At 32.6% G+C, this 22452-nt stretch overlaps 1 protein-coding gene across 1 annotated transcript in view; it reads right to left on the bottom strand.

The window, feature by feature from the left end:
• Window positions 1-5575: 5575 nt before the first annotated feature.
• The window catches only part of Tbca (tubulin folding cofactor A), a 73693-nt gene continuing 56816 nt past the window's right edge, over window positions 5576-22452 (bottom strand). Inside the window, exons 3-4 of the mRNA XM_046427558.2 lie at window positions 7970-8056; window positions 5576-5828 (exon numbers count right to left, since the gene is read on the bottom strand). Of these exons, the coding sequence (XP_046283514.1) occupies window positions 5748-5828; window positions 7970-8056 (168 nt within the window). The 3' untranslated portion in view covers window positions 5576-5747. The remainder of the gene's footprint in view (window positions 5829-7969; window positions 8057-22452) is intronic.

The following is a 22452-nucleotide window of genomic DNA, read 5'->3' on the forward strand; positions in this document are numbered from 1 at the left end:
TCTTTAATTTTACTGCATAGTATCAATGGAAAAATTCTTTTTTAATTAGTTTCACCAACAGTTTCTTCTAGCTTTTCCTTTTTATATTGAAATCTTTGACTAATTTGAAATTTATTTTGGTGTGAGAGACGGTTATACTTCCCCCCCCCCAAAAAAAAAGCTAGCCAATTACTGCATAATCTGCTTCTCCCCCAGGATTCTGAAATAGCCTTTTCTATATTGAATTTATATATACACACATAAATTTACATGCATAATGACATGTTTCCAATTATTTTTCTTTAAATGTGTATGTTTGGACTCCATTTTATTTGTCTATTCTTTTATCATACATTGAATTACTAAAACTTAACAAGTTTTAATACTAGGCAAAGAAATTTCCCTCTATCACTACTCTTTTTCCTATTCCCTCCCAGATATTCTTGCCTGCTTAAAAATATTTAAAATTGGATTGAGAGTCATTTCCACAAACTTCCCTTTGTCCCAACCCTGTTATACTTTCTTTCAATTTGCACAATGACATAGGAAGAAGCAACATTTTGATAATGTTATTTCTCCATATATAGTACAAGTCATTTTTAAAATGTTACCTTTGGCTCTCAGTGGAGTCCCCCCACCCTGCCCCACCCTTCCAAATGTCTAACAAATTATGTTTGGTTATTATCTGCATACAGGAAAGTTTTTGGGTTCTATGTACTTGTTTTCCAGGACTGCTGTAACAAAGTACCACAAAGCAAGTGACTAAAAACAACAGAAATTTATTGTCATACTCGAGGAGGCTGGAAGTTCAAAATCAAGATGTCAGCATGGTCACACCTTCTCAAGGCTCTAGGGAGAATCTGTTCCATGCCTTTCTCTCAGCTTCTCTTGGCTTGCAGCTACATAACTCCAATCTATGCATAATGTGCCTTTCCCTGTGTCTTCTTGTTTTCTTTTTATTAGGACATCAGTTACATTGGATGAAGAGTCTGTCCTACCCTACTTCTCCCTGTATCATTTCTGCAAAGATTCTATTTACTGTAACAGTTCCATTATGAGGTACTAGAGGTTAGGATAGGATTTCAACGTATCTTTTTAGGTGACATAATTCTACTCCTAACAGTTTTATATTTTTTAGAAGTACTTAGTTAATTTCCTAATTGCTTCTAATTATTTCACAGATGATTCTCTTGTGTTTTCCTGATACTTACCATTGCATATAATGAAAATTATGTTTCTTTTTCAATATATTTCCCCATTTTTTCCTCTAATCTTAACCTCACTGGTTGATCTGTCATTACACTCAGCCAATAGACAGGTGTTCATTATCTTAAAAAAAAAATTCTGCTTCACTGTTTTTAAAATGAGTAGAATATTTTTTAAATGATACATTTGTGTTTCTTCTGTGAACTATTTTTTATCCTTTGTCTACTTTTTACACTGGAGATTTTTTCTTATAAATTTGAAAGAGATCTTTGTGCATTAAAATTCAACCTCTTGTGACATATTGAAAATGTATCCCCTCAAAACTTTGAAAGCACCTTGACAACTATCCAACAGCCAACAGAAAGCACAAAACAAAATGTAAGAAAGGTGCAGATCTACTGTAACGTAAATTAATAAACCTTTCTGTGTGACAGACCAATACCTCAACAAATACTTCTCATATTGTAAGAGCCCTAAGACGAATAGTGGAGTACATGTAGATTTTTATGAAGCACTCTTGAAAATTTCAAGTACACTAATACTTATAATTTGTTTCATAGTACACCATTTCTAAACCATTCAATTTCTTTCCAGCTAAAGCACTCAAAGGAGCTCAAGGACTAAATGATCTGATTAACCCTTTAATATCAAACGCTTCACAGCTTTTGCTCTCACATACATGTCAAGTTTCCACTGACATTTAAAGGCCCTAATTCGCCATCAAAGAAAGGATTAATCTGTCCTTGGTTTATCTAAATGACCAAATAATAAGATTTAAGTGATAACCAGCTGCAGGATATGTCCTTATTAAATTTGATAGGATTTTTAAAAAGCCAAGTAAAGTAATGAAGTTTGCAAAGTGATTTAGATTAAACAGATTTGACTGCTCAATTTGGAAGAGATTCAGTGCACAGGTATAGGCATAAAGACAATTTTTAAATATTAGGCTTTCAATGTTGCTGATCAGAAAGTTGAGAAATGTTAAAGGAACATTACAATATATTGCTCTGACCAGTTTTCATTACTCATGAAATAAACATGTGCTTATTTTAGCAGTATGCTTTTTTCTCCCTCCCCGCAAGTCCCATTTCTTCCCAAGGAGCTGTTCACATGACTCATCCACATGCAACAAAATCTAGTTTTGGGGACATTAATACTCATTCAGCAATGTTAATGTGCCAAAAGATCAGCCAGAAAGCTTCCGACCAGGACCACTGAGGGAATAGTAATTTGATGTACTAGGACTAATCTCATAAGCCAAAAATATATAGCGAAGATGCCAGGACTTTGGAATGCTTTCAATGACATTAAAACCAGTCTGGATTTGGTAACTCAACTCATTCTGTACCTGATTATCTTTATTTCTTTGTCCTTTGTACTGCTGTATAGAAATGATGTGACTTTTTCTGTACATATACAGGTTTATTATGTGTGTCTGTCACTTGTGCCTTTGTTTTCCTTGTATTCTTATGGAAGCCATTCTATTTGTGCAAGAATTGAGGGCACGGGTCGGGGGTGTAGCTGAGTGGTAGAGCACTTGTCTAGCATGTGAGGCCCTGGGTTTGATCTTCAGCACTGCATAAAAACAAACAAACAAAGTATTGTATTCATCTACAGCTAAAAATTTTTAAAGAGAAAGACTTGAGGGCATATTATAAATGCTAAGTGATTACACTTAACCATGATACTTTATATCTGCAGTGTGTTTACGGAGTCAATTGCTTTGATACCTGCAAGTTGGAATGTATATAGGTAATTTTTATAACTATAATAATTAGTTTTAGAGCAGTATTTTTCACAGGTGGTGAGATCAACTAGTGGTCATAATTACTATTTTAAAATATGAAACAGTAAAAAACTGTGAGGCAATATATATGTGTGTGTGTATATTTATGCACACATGTGTATGCCTAAGCACGCATGCAAACACACACACACATATGTATGTACTGGGTAACAATGGAAAATGTGTTTCTTATTGTTGTTTGTAGTGAAAACAGTCTGAAAAGCAGGCACTAAGTGTGTTATTGAGGTGATGGAATCCTTTTTGGCATTCTTTATCTCACTTTAGAGGTTAAAGATGGTCTTCCTTTTCACTCAATCTATTAATGTTAATTGAGTGATTACTATAAGTTGGTTGGGGATTAGGTGTGTTGGGGCAATTTCTACCAATTGTTACACAGTGGTAAGATTTTAAATAAAAGCTTAAAAATAAATGAACACAGACTCAATTACAACTGTTCTTAATTTAATGTGCCTCTTGATGGTCATGAAGTAGAAGTAAAATGTGTCAAAAATTCCCAGAAATAACACCTTCACAGAATGTTAAGCTTCTTGTACTTCTCATTAATACCAGGTTAGAAATCCAGCATAAAAGTCTGTAGTTGAGAAAGGAATTATCTAAGGATATATTTCTTTTCATCTACTTGCTCATTGATTTCTTCTTATTTTTTTAAAGATATTTTTTAGTTGTAGTTGGACACAATATCTTTATTTTTTTATTTTTATGTGGTGCTGAGGATCGAACCCAGGACCTTGCACATGCTAGGCAAGTGCTCCAACGCTGAGCCACAATCCCAGCCCCTTGGTTTCTTCTTTCCTGGGCTTTTTGATAGGAAAGTAATTTTTTCAATGATCAAGACTCAGGTGCTGGCTCCAAAATTCCTTTTCAGAATTTCTTTTCTCCAGGAAAAATACATTTTTTTTTAATGTTCTGTTCTCATAAAGCTTTAATCAGTCAAATAACCATCTGCTATAATACATGTGTATATATTTATATATAAATATATAACATATTTATATACATTTATGATATATTTATATATACACACTATATATTATTACACATATATATATATATATATATATATATATATATTTAAATTGGGTAGAGAGAAGAAATGAGGTGTTATACATTTAAAAAAATAATACTTTCTTTAGATGAAATTCTATTTGAAAACTAAATATACGCTCCTCCTCCCACCCCACAAAAGGCAACTTATTGTTCTGGTGCTTGATATAAACTGCAAAATAATCTAGAGAGTTTCAAGTCTTTTGATATTCTGATCTCTCATATTGAGCCCCAGTATTAAATTTTACATTGTAATTAATTATAGTTTTAATTTTCTCAACTCTTCTTCTTCTCACCCCAAATACTTTTAAAATAGCATGTGATGTTTTAAGATAACATTTGAATTTAGAAATATACCTGACATGTTATTCTCCAGTGAAGTAACTTTTTGGAATATATAAATAAATTTTAAAAGTGAAACATTCTGGGGCTAGGGTTATGACTCAGTGGCAGAGTGCTTGCCTAGTATGTGTGAGGCACTGGGTTTAATTCTCAGTACCACATATGAATTAAAAAAAAAAAAAAGGTCTATCAACAGCTAAAATTTTTTTTTTAAGTGAAACATTCTATGCTTTATAAGAGGTACCTTTAGATATAACACTAGGAAAGAATATTATTTTTCTCTTCTCTGATGAACAGATTCAACAAATATATGCCATGGTTTCTAGTAATCATTTAAACTTCCAAATTCAGACCAACAATACTACTACTGTTAAGTATTTTATAGCAGCAGAGTTCCAAGTTTTCTTTTCCAATTACAAGTTTTAAAATTTAAATACTATTAATACTATTACGGTTCATTATTTCAATGTTTATGTTAGGCTGATGATAGAAAGTTCATTCATACACATGTTCTAGGTATACTAGAAAACTAAATGAGTCGTCATATATTTTTGGAAAGTAAACCCAAATGATTAAGTAATGGGTTTACAAATGTAATGGGAAAATATTTTGTGACAAAATGATATTTCTTTTCCAGTCAATCAAGATAATCAAAGTTTGGCTAAAGCCAGCAAATGTTGCAGTTGGCTTGTATCCTGCCACCTCTGTTCAGAGAGGTCATGTCAGTATCTTGAAATCAATCATAGTAGTAGTATTTACAACGCAGAAATCAGCAAGTCACAAATCAGAGGTTCCCCTCCCTTTTGAAGAGTATTTAAGCACTTTCCAGCACATCAGGCTTAACAGTTATTATATTCCTTTAAAATATAATTCCTCATTATTCATAAAGATATAAAAATTTTTAAATTTTCTCAAATTAGAGTAGTGGAAATGTTACACTTTCATGGTGAAGGAATAAGTATATGAGGCCCTATCCACAGATAATTCTTCTTTTCTTATTAGGGAATTGTGGTCTATTCAAAATTGCTTAAAATTTGGATTTTTATCTAAAATCACAGTATCCTATTTATAACTCAATCTATGCTTATGAAGCCAAATATTTAAACTTCAGATGGAAACTCACAAATTTTAATTATCTATCAAGAATTTTTGATTTAATGACAAAAAGTTAATTTTGGAAAGTACGAAATAAAACAATTTTATAAGATGGACTCATTTATTTGACACATTAAAATATGCAAATAAAAATGTATGCAACTTAATAAAAGAATCACATTCTCATACTTCTTGAACACAGCAGTGGTCAAAAATAATGAATTGCAGAATGGACCCTAGGATTTAAAGTAAGAATACCCTGTACAGAAAAGTTTCAGGCTTCTAACTTTACTGAATCCAGTACTAAACGTGCTTCTTTATATTCCTCAGCTTCTTCCAAGTCTTTTTCAGTTTCCTGAAATGAAATACAGTAAAAAATTAGGCTTATTCCTCTCAAAATCATTACTTTGTTATTTATTCAAATATTCCACACCCTTCATAAGAAGCGTAAAAATTAAAGAAAAATGTAAGAGATTCTTATTAAAAATGGATTAAAAGCCAAAAAGGAGGGCTTTTTAATGTGCTACAAATATGATAACATTCAGGCCAAAATAATTCTCCAACTACTCCCAATAGTAAAGACAGCTACTGGTGTCACATCAGAGTTAAATACAACATTTGAATTAGAAAAGTAATTATTTGTTAATGAAGATTACATATCTCACACTAAAGGAAACAAAATACATCTTTCATCTTTTCATATTTAAAGATTGAGTTTTTCCAAGATATTAACATATAGGACATTTTTACTGATATATTATAATGATAATAGACAAATGAAACAATATTGTCTGAATTATACATTGGAAATTTTTTATTTTATTTTAAAATGAAACTATGGTCAACAATTCATGTCAGGTCAATAAAAGATGGAGATTTTTGGTTATTATAGAAAAGAGGCAATAAAATATATATTTAATATAAAAATTTAAAGTAAATGAGTGAGAATCTGCTTAGCTTAGAGATAAGAATTTCTTAAACTTGTACATTATACCTTAAATATGTTTATATTCTCTGTCAGTAAATATAAGCTTGCACAGGATAGAGATACTGTTGAACATATCCTCAGATACAAATACATTATCCAAAGACATTTTTTTTTCTAAGAAAATTTTATATTATTTTCTCAGCTACAGCATTTAATGGTTAGGAATACAAATGGTGTTTTTTACATAGTATTTTAACACTAATCATTTCCTGCTTTCTCTGTGTTCTATTCTAAAATTACAGATTCTTTTCTGGTAAGAATTATCCTGCCTTTAAAAAGTTTTTATAGATAAATATGGAGTTTTGTGCCCAAACTACTGTGAAATGTAAACTTTTTTCTTTTTTGTTTTTCTATAGAGTTAGTCCTAATTTTTTGGGCAAACAAATTTCATTCTCTTTCAAATCATACTGAAAAAGCCTTATTTTTGTCATATAAGGGTAAAACTATGAATCAGGAAAAAAGTCATTAGTTCAAGAAATACGAACATAAAACTAGTAAAGGAAATAACAGAATTCATCAATCATCTAACAGCAACAACAATGGCTTGTATATAGTATTATGTTTTTATCTCTATTAAGAAATAACTTTTACTTATAGTTAGAATCACTTATAAACTGAATTAGCCACTGTATTACAAAGTATTTATACTAATAATATAACAGTGTTACCCACCTTCAAATTTATTTATTTTTTTCTCTAATTGATTTCAGGTTTGAATCTGAAGGAATTCCAGATCCCTTAAATAAGGGCCCAGATTCACTTGAAACATCGGATCTTTCCAAATTTGAAACAGGCCAGGCAATGGTGGCACACACCCAAAATTCCACTGACTTGGGATGCTGAGGCAGGAGGATCCAAAGTTTGAGGATAGTCTCAATAACTTAGTGAGACCCTCAGCAACTTAGCAAGATCCTTTCTCAAGGGCTGGAGTTGTGGCTTTGTAGTAGAGCGCTTGCCTAGCATGCATGAGGCACTGGGTTTGATCTCTCTCTCTCTCTCTCTCTCTCTCTCTCTCTCTCTCTCTCTCTCTCTATATATATATATATATATATATATATATATATGATCCTTTCTCAAAAAATATAAATAAATAAAATAAAAATTAAATTAAAAGGGCTGGGGATGGAGCTCAGTGGTAGAGTACCCCTGAGGTGAATCCATACTACCACAAAAAGAAAAAAACGAACTGGTCAACACATCCTTAATATGCCCCCAAAATGGTTTTCTGCATGAAAACCAATTCAAGATATTGTTGGACAATATTAATCTGATGAATACCTGCTATCAAATGCAATTATTTAATTAAGTTTAAGTAGAATAAACATGCTAGAAAACTACTTTTATTGGAGTCATAACTCAAAAACAATTTAAGGTCAACTAATTATTTTAGTAAAGGGTAGGTGAATAAAAATGTCTTCACCTAGCTCTCAGTGTTAAATATTTAAAATTTTGGATATGTATTGGATTGAAAATTTTTTTTTAAATACAAGACAAAGATCTTTACTTACTAAAATCTGCTGAAGATCGGTATATGCAGCTTCTAACCTGCGTTGGCAATCTGGGATCATCATCCGCGACTCTTGAAGGATCTCTGCCTATAATGAGAATTTATGTGTGTTTAGCTTATACCTCAATAAATATCTAATGATTTAGAAGAATCAGAAAAATTATGTTTATGTTAAATGGCTCAATGTTTTAATTAAATTATTAGAAGTTAGATTACCATACTATAAAATCCACAAGTTTTAGAACTTATACTAAATGTAGGGTGTTTTTTTTTGTTGTTGTTGTTGTTTTTTGTAATCACTTTCTCATGGTAAGTGAAAATTAACTGGAAAAGCTTTTCATAGAACATTTATTTTAAAAGGCTATTTAAAATAAACTATTTCCCCTGCTGTCACAAAGCACCTTTATCCAAAATGGGATCAGCTGGTTATATAAATATCTCCTGCATCTTTTGAGTAATAAAGAAAAACAGTGTTCAGATAATATCACATGGAGATAATTACTGCATGAAAAAAGTTATTGAGTTATTGATCACATCGTGTGCACCCTGCAGGAGGTTCTCACTGAAAGACAGAGGTAAAGAAAAATGAAAAGCAAAGACCAGCAGGTTCATATTTTTGATGCTTATCATGCATAAAAAGTTATTACTTATCCTTGTGCTTCATTTTAGTAGAAAGATTATTCTCCCCATGCAGTTTGAGCCAAATTACCAGTGTGGCACCCCTCTGAATCTGAACTTGCCTATTCCCCCTGACGACAAACACTACAGAATTAAACACAGGAATATTTATTCCAGAGGATATTTTTGGGCTTAAAATTCATCATTCAAAACTGGACTATAACATATTAAATTACAAAGGAAAAAAATCAAATCAATGACAGGGAAACCCAATAATTAAGTTAATGTCAAATGTTGGGCCTAAAATAAAATGTTTTAAAAAACATAGTAGGAAGCTTTATTTCCCTAGACTATTAATGTTAAATTAATATCTATGTCCCAAAAGAGACATAGATATTAATTTAACATTTATTCCCCAAAATTAGTGTTTGGTTAAATACAGAGACATGGGTTAAAAATCTAAACTTTTACTGAGTTATAATCTAGCTCATATAAAATAAAAAGGAAAGATATAATCTCATGGTAATAATACTGAATTTTAATAGAAATTAATTAATTCCAGTACCTTCATTCATTCCCTAATAGCTCATACTGTAAATAAAAAACAGAATTATAATATACAAGGACATTCCCCACCCATTCTATTTTTTTAGGTAGAATCTTATTGCTGAATTTTTAACTCTTTTATTAATAAAGCATAGGTTGAAAATTTCAAACAGGATCATGACTTTACTTTCAGAGCTAATCATGCTATACCTAGACATTTGTAATCACTAAGTTATTTTTGCATATCTGATTAGTTTGAATAAGAAAAGTCAGTGGCAGGAACATTTCATATTTCTTTTTCTATGAAATGCCTTCAGAATACCTCATAGGAATTAACACAAAGAATTAGGTCAAATCCATGATAAGTTAAAATATATACTCATTAAATTTTTGTGAAAGCTTTAATGTTACTGAAATGCACTTTAGGCAATGTTATCCAAAATAATTTATATCCATTATTATTCCATTTATTATTATAGTGAATCTTCAATTAGTCTATCAAAAGAGGATTCTGGCTTAAGCAAGGCCTAAGTTCAGTGTCCTATATTTCATCCAAATGCATTCAATACATTCAGTTTAAACATACATTTTCTCTGATGATATACAAAAGTTCTCTGTATATCAACAGGTACCACCATCTGCAGATTCAATCAAGAGTGGGTAGGAAACATTTTTAACTGCATCTGTACTGAATATATAGACTTTTTGTCATTACTCCCTACACAGTACAATATAACAACTACTAACATAGCATTTACATTTATTAGGTATTATAAGTAATGTGCATAGTATACATGAGAATGTGCACAGATTTTATGCAAAATATTAGGACATTATGAACAAAGGACTTAAGCATCCATGAATTTTGGTATCCACAGGAGGGTCCTAGAATCAACCCCTTGACGAAACCAAAGGATGATCATATTCATGCAAGATGACAATACAGGGAAAACAAAGATGAAAAAGAGAAGGTCTCTGTTCTCTAATTCAGTATAGGAACATAACAATGAAAATGAACATATGACACTGCATCAAGAAGACCAAGCTAAAGAAAGCCAAAAAATAGCAATAACTATAATTTGGATATTGTGATCACATCTCCATCAAAGCCAAAAATTATTATACTTTCCCTTGTGGTAATGGGTTAAAACTATCAGAAATAATTTTTTATTTGTTCTTTTAAGATATACATAAGAGCAGAGTGTATTTTGACATATTATACATACATAATTATAACTTATTCTAATTAGAATCCCATTCTTGTGGTTGTACATGATGTGTGTTTCACTGGTGGTGTATTCATATACAAACATAGGAAAGTTATGTCTGATTCAGTGTACTGTCTTTCCTATTCCCTTCCCTGCTCCCTTCCTTTCATTCCCCTTTGTCTACTCCAATAAACTTCTATTCTTACCCCCACTCTCCGCTCCTTATTATGTGTTAGTATGTGTTAGTATCCACAAATAATATTACTAACATTAGTACATTCAGCCAGGTTTTGGGGGACTGGCTTATTTTACTTAACATGATAGTCTTCAGATCTATCCATTTACTCTCAAAAGTCATAAAGTCATTATTTTTTTGGCTGAGTAATATTCCATTGGGTATATATACACCATATTTTCTTTATCCATCCATCTGTTGAAGGGCACATAGGTTGGTTACACAGCTTAGCTATTGTGAATTGAGATACTATAAATACTGATGTGGTTGCATCATTATAGTATGCTGATTTTTAAGTCCTTTGGGTATGTACTGAGGAGTGGGATAACTGGGTCAAATGCTGGTTCCATCCCAAGTTTTCTAAGGAATCTCCATACTGCTTTCCATAATGGTTGCATGAATTTGCAGTCCCACCAGCAATGTATGAGTGTACCTTTTCCCCACATCTTCGCCAACATTTATTGTTACTTGATAATTACCATTCTGACTGGAGTGGAGATAGAGAAATGCAAATTAAAACTACACTGATTCTAATTGCTAAAGATGTTGAACACTTTTTCATATACTTTTTTGATCATTCGTATTTTTTCTTCTGTGAAGTGTCTGTTCAGTACCTTTGCCCATTTATTGATTGGGTTATTTATTTATTTGGCGTTAAGTTTTTTGAGTTCTTTGTATTAACCTGGAGATTAATGCTGTATCTGAGGTGCAGGTGGTAAAGACTGTCTCCCATTCCATAGGCTCTCTCTGTTCATATTCTTGACTGTTTCCTTTCTGTGAAGAAACTTTTTAGTTTGATACCATCCCATTTATTGATTCTTGATTTCACTTCTTGTACTTTATGAGTTTAGTTGAGGAAGTTGGTTCCTAAGCTGTCATGACAGAAAGTTGGGCCTACATTTTATCAAAAATAATTTAAAAAAATAGTATATGAGTATTATCCAGAGAAGACACCCCCTAAAACACTGAATTTGACCAAAGAAATATTATTTTTCAAAGTGTTTACCTTGGTAGGTAGCAATTATCTTTAAAATATCTGAATAAACTATTAGTTTATTCTAATGCTGTCTGAGGTAAACTCAGGATCTTAGCCCAGATTGGGAGGAAAAGGGAATTTAGGGGGATACAACAGGCTACAGTTCCACTGATAACTATTTTTTTTTAAAAAAAGATATGAATTTTTAAGGTAATTATTCAAATAAAATGGAAGTTGGGGTGGTTAGGTTACAACAATAAACAAACTGTTGAACCAAAATTCCAGTCACTTTCCTTTATGGTTAAATGTACATAAATCAGAAAGAAAATGTTCTTATTGAAGGACTTTCATTTTTTTCAAAATAAAAGAGTTCTGTGAAATAATATGACCAACATCAAGCTCTTTGGCTACTGCCTAATTGGGATAAGGTTTCTAGCTTTTTTAATATTTCATGACATTCACCGGGTGCTGGCTATACCTATAGCTATAAAAAAATCTATAGATACTCTTGCAGCACATGATCTGGATTGATGCTGTGGCTATAAAGGATGATGTAAGGGCAACTTGAAATTTTCAGTGGCACTGAGGATTCCATGGTAGTAATGGCTCAGTGTCAGCTGCCTGACTTTAAGGCTGATATATGGTAAAATATGAGAATGCCCTTGTGTGTAGTATGCACTGCAGCATTTGGAATGTTTCTTTGGTGGGGAATGAAGTTGAGTACCTTTTTATATGATTACTGTTCATTTTCATTTATTTTATTATAATGTTCCTATTGACATTCATGACCCATCTTTCTATTTTTTTTCTTACTGATGCATATAAATTCTTTGGAAATTAGCCTTTCATTAGTTATATGAATTGCAAATATCCCCACTTAAAGTGTTCAAATAAATTTATTCATCCTTTCCTAAACAAATAAACAAACAAACAGAAAAACTATAGGCACTCCAATATTGGACATCAGCTTCTCCTGGAAAAAATGGTAACCACATTAGTTTATCTGACTGAGTTCTAGAGTCATCCACAGATTATTATAACAATGGTTAAGTCTTGTCTTTTACATGTAGTAAAATGATATTGTGTTCATTTGACTTGTGTTTGAGGTTATTGCTGAATGGTTACAATTATAAGAATCCCATTAGTCAAAAATTATTTGGACCCTTAATTTCTAATATATCAATAATTACTTTATACGTAAATAGTATAAATATACCAGTTTAAAGATAGAGATTTACTGACTGGAACTTATGCTATCTATAAGAAAGTCACTGCAAACATCAAACTTCAAACTCACTTCTAACAGAAAATTTCAAAATAGGAAAAGATATATTTCAAACAAACACTAAGAAAAGCAGAGTAGTATAATAACATTGTGTAAAGTAGGTTTCAGAGCAAAATTATTACAGAGACAAAGAGGGATGTTACATTATAATAAAATAATGATTCATCAAAAAATATAGTGATCCTGAATGTATATGCACTAAACAACAGAGCTTAAAAATATATAAAATAAAATCTGATAGAACTAAAAGGAGAAATAGACAAATCCACATATACATTTGGGGAATCAATACCCCACTTTCAGCAACTGATCAAAATACTAGACAAAAAATAAAAAAGATTTGGAAGAACTGGATAATACCGTCAACCAACAAGCTGTAATGGACATTTATAGAACACTACCTCAGAAGAACACAATTCTCCACCTAGGAAAGAATACAAATACTTTCAAGTGCCTATGAAACATTTACTGCAATAGACTATATCTTGGGTCAAACAATAACAACAATAATAAACAAAGAAACAAAACCCCAAAATCCCAACAAATTTTAAAAATCTGAAATCAGTACGTTCTCCAACTACAATGGAGTGGAATTAGAAATCAGTAAACAGAAGGAAGGAAAATCTTTGCTTAGAAATTAAGCAATGTACTTCTAAACAACCCACAGGCCAACAAAAAAGTCACAAAGGAAACACAAATATATATTTTTAAAAGACACAGAAATATCAAATGAAAAGTCAAATTGTTTTGAGATACCACTAAATTGGAGCTGAAAGGGAAATTTTAGTACTAAATGTTTACATTAGGAGACTTAATTTGAGACTTTTTATTTCTATGTTCTTATTTCAGAAACACAAAAACAGAAGAGCAAAATAAACATAAAATAGAAGTAATTAAATAATAACAATAAGAGCCAAATCAATAAAATCAGAAACATGAAAACAACAGAAAAAACTCAACACAACACCTTTTTTGTTTTTTTAAATTAATGTGTCTCTAGCAAAACAAAGATAAGTCTAGCAGGCACTAGTTAACAAAACCAGTACCAAAACAGAAGATATCACTATAGATCCTGCAACCACTAAAAGGAGAATAAAGAAATACCACAAATAATTATAATCTTCTTCATAATGCTCATAAACAACTTAGAAGCAATGGATCCATTCCTCAAAAACTATAAACCACTTTAACTCAACCAAATAACCTAAATAGTCCTGTGATCATTAGAGAAAGTAGAGATGTAATTTAAAAGTACTTTCCAGGCCCAGACTGTTTCATTAGATAATTCTATCAAACACTTAAAGGCTTAATACCAACATACACAAATTCTTCAACAAGACAGAAGAGGAGGAAGCACTTTTCAACTCATTTGAGACCAGTTTTAACCTAATCCCCACACTAAAGATAGTACAAACAAACAAAACATAAACCTCCCAAAGACTCAAACCAAATACCAATATCTCTCATAAACTTAGATGTGAAAATCCTCAAGAAAATATTAGCAAAGTGAATTCAGTTACATATAAAAAGAATCATATATCATGATCAATTGGAATTAATTCCAGATACTCAAGACTGTTTCAATATTTGAAAATCAACCCATATTATCTGCAATATCAACAGGTCCAAGAAGAAATCTCAAATGATCTTACTGAATGACACAGGAAAAAAAAGTTGACAAAATTCAACACTCATTCATGGCAAAAATACTCAGCAAACTAGGAATAGAAGGGAACTTCCTCAACTAGATAAATACTATGTATAAGAAATGTACAGCTAACATATTTAATGGTAAAGACAATGCAAAATTGGAAACAATGTAAGGATGCCTACTCTCACTACTCTTATTCAGTATAGTTTTTTAAGTTGTAGCCAGTGCAATAAGGTAAGAAAAAGAAATAGGCATATGTATCTGAAAAGAATAAAGCTGCCCCTCTTTGCAAATGACATGATTGAAAGAAATAAGAAGGAATCTACAAAAACCAAAAACAAAAAAAACCCTCTGGAATTAATAACTGAGATCACTAAAGTCACAAGATACACACACACACACACACACAAATAAAGTATGTGAAAATTAAAACTAGAAACAATACCATTTTTAACAGCTCCAAAGAAAATGAGATACTTCAGTATAAATCTGTGACAGATAAAGGATCTGTATGCTCAAATTACAAAATATTTATGGATAAAATCCAACCTAAATAAACTGGAGGGACTTGCCATGCTTCATGGCTGGAAATCTCAACAAAGAAGTTAGTTATCTCCAAACTGATACATAGATTTAATATAATTCCTATCAAAAGGTGTTTTATAAAAACAGAGAAGCCTATTTAAAAGTTTGCAAGGAAAGGCAAAAAACTAGAATCACTAAAACAATTTTTGGAAAAAAAAGAGAGAGAGAGAGAGTAAGCTAATACTAAGGCTTACTACGTAGTTACAGTACACAGGACAGTGCCATACTGTTAAAGGGATAAAGATGAACAGACCAGAAAAGAGAACACCATAATAGACCTACAAAAATACATTAACTGTTTTGACCAAGATACAAAAGTTTGCTTGCTTGCTTATTTATTTATTTATTTTGATACCAGGGATTGAATCAGGAGTACTTAACCACCAAGCCACATCCCTAGCCCTTTTTTTTTTTTTTTTTTAATTTTGAAACAGGGTCTCACTAAGTTGCTCAGGGCCTTGCTAAGTTGCTGAGGCTGGCTTTGAACTTGTGATTGTTCTGCCTCAGCCCCCTGAGTTGTTGAGACTACAGGCATGCACCACCATGCCCAGTTTACAAAAGCAATTTAATGGAGGAAGGATAGCCAATTCAATAACAGGTGCTAGAACAATTGGGCATGCATGGGCAAAAAGATAAAACTTCAAACTAAAACGCACACCTTACATAAAAATGAACACAAATTGAATCAAAGACTTAAAATTAGACAAAAGACTTAAAATTAAAACACAAAACTATACAACTTTTAGAAAATCAATAGAAAATCTTGAGAACAAAATATGATTCATAAAAGAAAGTATTGATAAATTGAATGTTCACAAAATTCAAAACTCGTTCGGTGAAAGACTATATCAAGAGGATAGAGGTTAAAAGGTCAGATTATAGATGAATATTTGAAAACCACATATTTGACAAAGAGCACATGCCCATAATAATAAAAACTTCTTGGTGGGTGCTATGGCGTATGCCTGTAATTATAGTAACTTGGGAGGCTAAGACAGGAGGATCACAAATTTGAGGACAGCCTCATCAGCTTAGCAAGACTCTCAGCAATTTAGTGAGACCCTGCCTCACAATAAAAGATAAAAAATAAAAGGGACAGGAGTGTGGCTCAGTAGTAAAGTAATCCTGGGTTAAATCTCCAGTACCAAAAACAAACAAACAGTCTCAAAACTCTAAAGTAAAAATTCAAACCATCCAATGAACAGAAATTCATTGAAGAGAACACATGGGAAGTAAATGTGCATATGGAAAGATCTTTAACTTATTAGCCACTAGGGAAATGCAAATTAAAAGCACAATGAGATATTACCACTCAACTATCACATAGGTGATGGTTCAATACTAAAATCAATAGTGACAACACTGAATGCTGGTAAAGATGTGGAGAAATTGAATCATTCACACACTACAGGTGGGAATACAAATGGTATAGCCACATCAGAAAAGAGTTTAGCAGTTTCTTTTAAAACGAACAAACAAAAATATACTACCATGGCCTAGCAATTGCACTCCTGGGCATTTTTGTAGAGAAATGAAACTTATCTTCTCTCCTAGTCAAAATTGTATATAAATGTTCACAGTAGTTTTTTTCATAATAGTCAAAACCTAGAAATAACTTAAATGTTTCTCAATGGTCAAACTATGGTACATTCATATCATGAAATACTACTCAGCAATAAAAAGGAACAAACTATTCAATAACTTCAAAAGACCTCAGGGGAATTGTGCTAAGAGGAAAAAGTCAATTTAAAAAGTTTACATAATGTATGGTTCCAATATAAGTGATATGACATTGCTGAAATAGTGCAATTATATAGGGTTTGGGGCTAGAGAACATGAGAACAGTTATAAAGTTGTAGCATGAAGGAGCCTGGTGAAATTTCATCTTGATTTTGGTGGTATTTACATATGCTACACATGTGATAGAACTCCATAGAAATAAAATATACATACAAATGCAAATGAGTTCATATATAACTAGTGAAATATAACATCAACTTCATGGTTTGGATACTGTATTATAATTACACAAGATGTCAAAATTAGGAGAAGAAAAAAAAATTAGAAGAAAGGTGAATGGTGTATAAGGCCTCCTCAAATACTTTTTGCAACTTCCTGAGAATCTATAACAAAAAAGAAGCAAGTGTACTAACAGAATAGAACACTATTTATAAACTTGAGCATATATACCAAGAGACAAAAATATTTTCATGCATGACTGAAAATTATTTTCCATAGTATTTTTATTATTGATTAAAAGAAAGTCTTGATATTTCTTGCAAAAACCTTGTGAGACCCCTAGTAAATTTTTCTTTATCCACTGAGTTCTTCTAATATTAACCATATATTTAATGAAAAAATTTTCTCTTATACTGAGGAAAAAAGTAGAAACATCTACTTGTAAACTTATATTTCAAATGAGTCAGAAAAAAAATGTATTCATCTTTCTTGTAAAGACAAATTTCACATCAATGGAATTAATGCACATATAATAACTACAAAGTTTTTGTGAGGAGCCTTTGTCCAAAAATTATGCCAGTCTGCGTTGTAGCAACACCTAGGAAAAGGATGAGTCGTGCCTCAGAAGAAATAACAGACTGAATGCTATTACTGCCAAGCATTTCTGTTCCAGGACATTAAAAAACAAACAAACAAACAAACAAACAAACCAGAATATCTCCCTTACTAAAGACAAAAGCCTCTGTATCTGTCTTTAATTAGGGACTAGGGACAATAGAGAAGAGGAGGGACATCAGTAGCAGATGGCTAAAATCAACTGGGGCAATACATGAATGTTGTGTTAACTTGTTTTGCCAGAAAAGAGGTGGGCGGTAGAATAAATCTTTGATTGAGTGTTGTTTTGGCCTCTGAGGTTCCTAAAACTTCTGCCTAGTTACTTCATTAAAAGAATGAAAATAAGACCTAGTCCACTTGAAGTGGCAACCCACTTCAAGTAAGAAGTTTGATAGAGGGCAACAGAATTATATGGGCTTATTATAAAACAGGGCCAGTGGAAAGCCAGAGAAAAATAGACCCATGCGCGAGAGAAGAGCCAAGGCAGTGAACAGTGACCAAAGATGGCATTTAGCTCAGAGGAGGAAGATATCCAGAAATGTGTAAAAAGTCCACAAAATACAGTGCTTAAATTCCTTAATACTTTCTAAGAGTCACAGCAAATGTCAAGAAAAACATATTGACCTTAAAACTCCTGGACAAATCAGGAACAGAGCATTCTCACGACACCCATTGTATATAATGAAAAACATGGAATGCCCATAATACAGCTAAACCAAGGAAAGGAAATTAAGCAAAACATGGGAAAGGTTGGGCTAAAAACAAATTTTCAGGAGACAAAACTGCAACTGGTAATGGTATACCAGTTGGTAATAGCAGCAAAATAGAAAAATCTATTGTTTTGTAACTAGATATGGGATGATATTTTTGAATGTTAAGTACTAGGTTGATTATGAATCTAACAAATGCTATAAACCATAACCACTGTGACAAGAGATTTTAACACTGTTGGGTGTAAAGGGGACTAAAGAACTGAATTTTTTTTTCTGTCTACAGGTGCGTATGTAGTCAATGATAAAACCAGTATATAATTTTTTGTTGTTGTTGTTTTGTTTTTGTTTTTGGTACTGCGGATTGAACCTAGGGGTGCTTTACCTGAGCTATGTCCCCAGCATTTTTACTTTTTTATTTTAACATAGTGTCTAAGTTGCTGAGGCTGGCCTCAAACTTGTCTTCCAAGTCACTGGGATTACAGTCATGTGCCACCATACCTGGCCTGTGGCTAACATTTGTAAGTAACAGTGAGAATACAGTATTGAATAATTAAGCCTTACTTACAAAGTAGTGGTTTTATTATAAAATGGTAAGTATATAAATTAAACAGGTTCTGTGATAACTTGTGAATTATTTGTAGAATTTTACTTTAGAAAGGTACAAACACATTTATTCCCCATTCCATGTAACTTAAAACTTCCCTTCTATCTCTAGGGCTACTATATTACACTGTTTTTATTAAACTTTATAGTTAATTTGCTCCTTAAATTGCTAGTACTTCTCCTTTCCCTTTTCCCGATACCTTTCCTCTACTCTATCGGTCTTCCTTCTGTTTATTGGTTTTCAATTGGTGCATTATAGTTATACAAAAAAGTGGAATTCACTGTGATATCTTCATACATGTACATAATATAATTTGGTCATATTCATTCTGCCATTCCTCCCTTTCCTGTCACCCTCGTCTTCCCCCCTTAATCCCATTCTTCTACTCTGTTCTCCCTTCTATTTTCATGAGACATCTCCCCACCCTTTTAAATTCTTTCTCTCTCTCTAGCTTCCATATATGAGAGAAAACATTCAATCCTTGACTTGCTGAATTTGGTTTATTTCACTTAGCACAATGCTATCCAGGTCCACCCATTTACCAGCAAATGCCATAATTTCATTCTTGTTTATTGCTGAGTAAAACTCCACTGTGTATACATATCACATTTTCTTTATGCATTCATCTGCTGACAGGCACCTAGGCTGGTTCTGTAACTTGGCTATCGTGAATTTTGCTGCTATAAACATTGGTATTTTAGTTCTTTTGGATAACCAAGGAGTGGTATATCTGGGTCATATGGTGGTTCCACTCCTAGTCTTTTGAGGAATGTCCATATTGCTTTCCAAAGTGGTTATACCAATTTGCAGTACCACCAACAACACAAGTGTACCTTTCCCCCCACATCCTCATCAGCATTTGTTATTTGTATTCTTGGTGAATGACATTTTAACTGGAGTGAGATGAAATCTTACTATTGATATGCATTTCCCTGATTGCTAAGAATGTTGAACATTTTTCATGTATTTGTTGTCATTTGTATTTCTTCTTTTGAGAAATGTCTAGTTCATTTACCTTTTTATTGACTGGGTTATTTATTTATTTATTTATTTTGGTGTTAAGTTTTTTGAGTTCCTTATATATTCTGGACATTAATGTCCTGTGGGAGGAGTAATCACAAAGATCTTCTCCCATTCTATAGACTCTCTCTTCACCATCTTTATTGGTTCCTTTGCTGTGCAGAACTTTTTAATTTGAAATCATCCTATTTATTGATTCTTATACACACACACACAGAGTTTATTTTTATGTGGTGCTCAGAATTGAACTCAGTGCCTCACACATGCTAGGCAAGCGCTCTATCACTGAGCCACAACCCCAGCCCTACTTATTAATTCTTGCTTTTATTTATTTTAAAACCAGAGATGAAAAGAGCAGGGCAAAGAAAAAAAAAAATGAGGCCACCAGCTTTATAACTACAAATATAAGTCTAGTGCTGAGGCTGGAGCTCAATGGTAGAGCACTTGCCTATCATGTATGAAGTCCTGGTTTCAATCCCCAGCACCACATAAAATAAATAAAATAAAGGTATTGTGTTCATCTACAACAAAAAAATATTAAAAGAAAAAATAAGTCTAATAGGGTCCAAAAAGGACCTGGATAAAATAAAGGTATGTACTATGTCATATTTTCTCACTAGATGTGGGAAAACGATAGAGGACATTAAAGTGAGGGGTACAATAGTAGTATATACACTCATTTTAAGAATCAGAAAGTTACATTTCATAGGTAATTCCACATGAAAAGCAGTTTGTTCATAAAGTTCAACATATTGGGGACATTCTGTGTCTATAAATTTATTTACTAAACCTCCTTCAATTTGGAAATAATGGACACACTAATATCCTTTACATATGAAGAAATGCTATCCATACATAGAGGAAGTCAGGCTCTTCTTCTAGTTCAAGAAAATAAGAAAGTTCTCTTCCTGGATAACCAAGGAAAATCCATTTTAAGTGATAAATTTTGATTAAATCTGAGTTAAGGGCATTATTACCATCTGGAACATATTTATATAGTAAAAACTAAAGTTTTAACACATTATCTGTAGAAGATATTTCAGACTCTCCTTTTTTTGAGCATCATCTAGATTTTATTTTAAATGCACTGTAAATTAGATTTTAAATAGTAGAGCAAATGATATGATGTACATTTGAAAGAACTCAATCTGGCTGTTGGGATGGAAAGGAATGGAGGATGCCAAGAGTCAAAGAGGTATACCAACTAGGAGGCTTTTGCAATAGTTCAGGCAAGAGATAACAGTAAAGTGAACTACAAAGATGACAGTAGAGAAACAAGTAGAGGGAATAAGAAATAGGGCCTGTGATGTTTGACAGGATTATCAGAAACAAAGAAGGACCCAATAAATATTTGGCTTGGGTATCTGGATAAGTGAGTTCTTTTTTTTTTTTTTTTTGTTTTTCTTTTTCTTTTTGGAAGTAACCTGGGTTGGAGGAAGATCAAGATTTCAAGATTTTTCTTCTGGACACCCAAGAAGATATGTAAAATAGGTAACAGTTAAATGTGTATATCTGGAGTGGTCAAATCCACAGATATAAACTTGAGAGTCAGTGGCACTAGAAGGAGTGTCAAGTAGGGATTCTGGTTTTTTGTTTTGTTGTCTTTTTAAATACTGTGCTTAGACCAGTGCTTGGCACATAGTAGGTGTTCAATAAATTTTATTGAAGTGAACAAATAAATGAGCATAAAGATGGCATATATTAAGGTCTATGAGGTGGTACAAGAATACCCAGAGAGGAATTGTATAAAAGTATACATGTGGAAAGAGATAGGTTCAACAAAGCAAACTGGAAAATAATGACAGTTAAACATGAGAAAAATCGGGAGGCTGTTCTATCAAATTTGCCCATATAAAAGAATAGGTGTAGTGGTGCATACCTGCAATCCCAGCAACTACAGAGGCTGAGGCAGGAGGATTGCAAGTTTGAGGTTACCCTCAGCAACTCAGAAGGCCCTGTCTCAAAATAAAAAATAAAAAGGGCTGGGGATGTGGCTCAGTGGTTAAGTACTCCTGGGTTCAATCCCCAGTACCAAACAAAACAAAACAAAAAAAACAAAAAACCAACGAAAAAAGCCCCAATATTTCAAGGAGAAAGTGGTTACTTGCATCAAATACCGTTGAGGTACGAAAGATGAAAACAAAGAAATGATAACATCACTGACAGTTACATAACCAGGGCTAATGCACACAATCCTCTCTCATAGGAAGGAAGGTATTATGGGTACAGATGCAGGTAGAATGATAGATTTTGTGGTGGAAACATAAGGAAGTTCCCTGACAGTTTTTATTTTTTCAAGAAATTACAAGGGTAGAGAGAGAGGAGGGGAGGGGAGAGGAGAGGTGGGGAGGGGGGAGGGGGGAGGATGGGAAAGGCAGCGGAGCACAACAGACACTAGTATGGCAATATGTAAATCAATGGATGTGTAACTGATGTGATTCTGCAATCTGTGTATGGGGTGAAGGTGGG

The sequence above is a fragment of the Marmota monax genome, unplaced genomic scaffold (genome assembly GCF_021218885.2).
Source record: "Marmota monax isolate L192 unplaced genomic scaffold, Marmota_monax_Labrador192_F-V1.1 WCK01_AAM20220418_F8-fsc00018, whole genome shotgun sequence".
Taxonomy (NCBI): Eukaryota; Metazoa; Chordata; class Mammalia; order Rodentia; family Sciuridae; genus Marmota; species Marmota monax.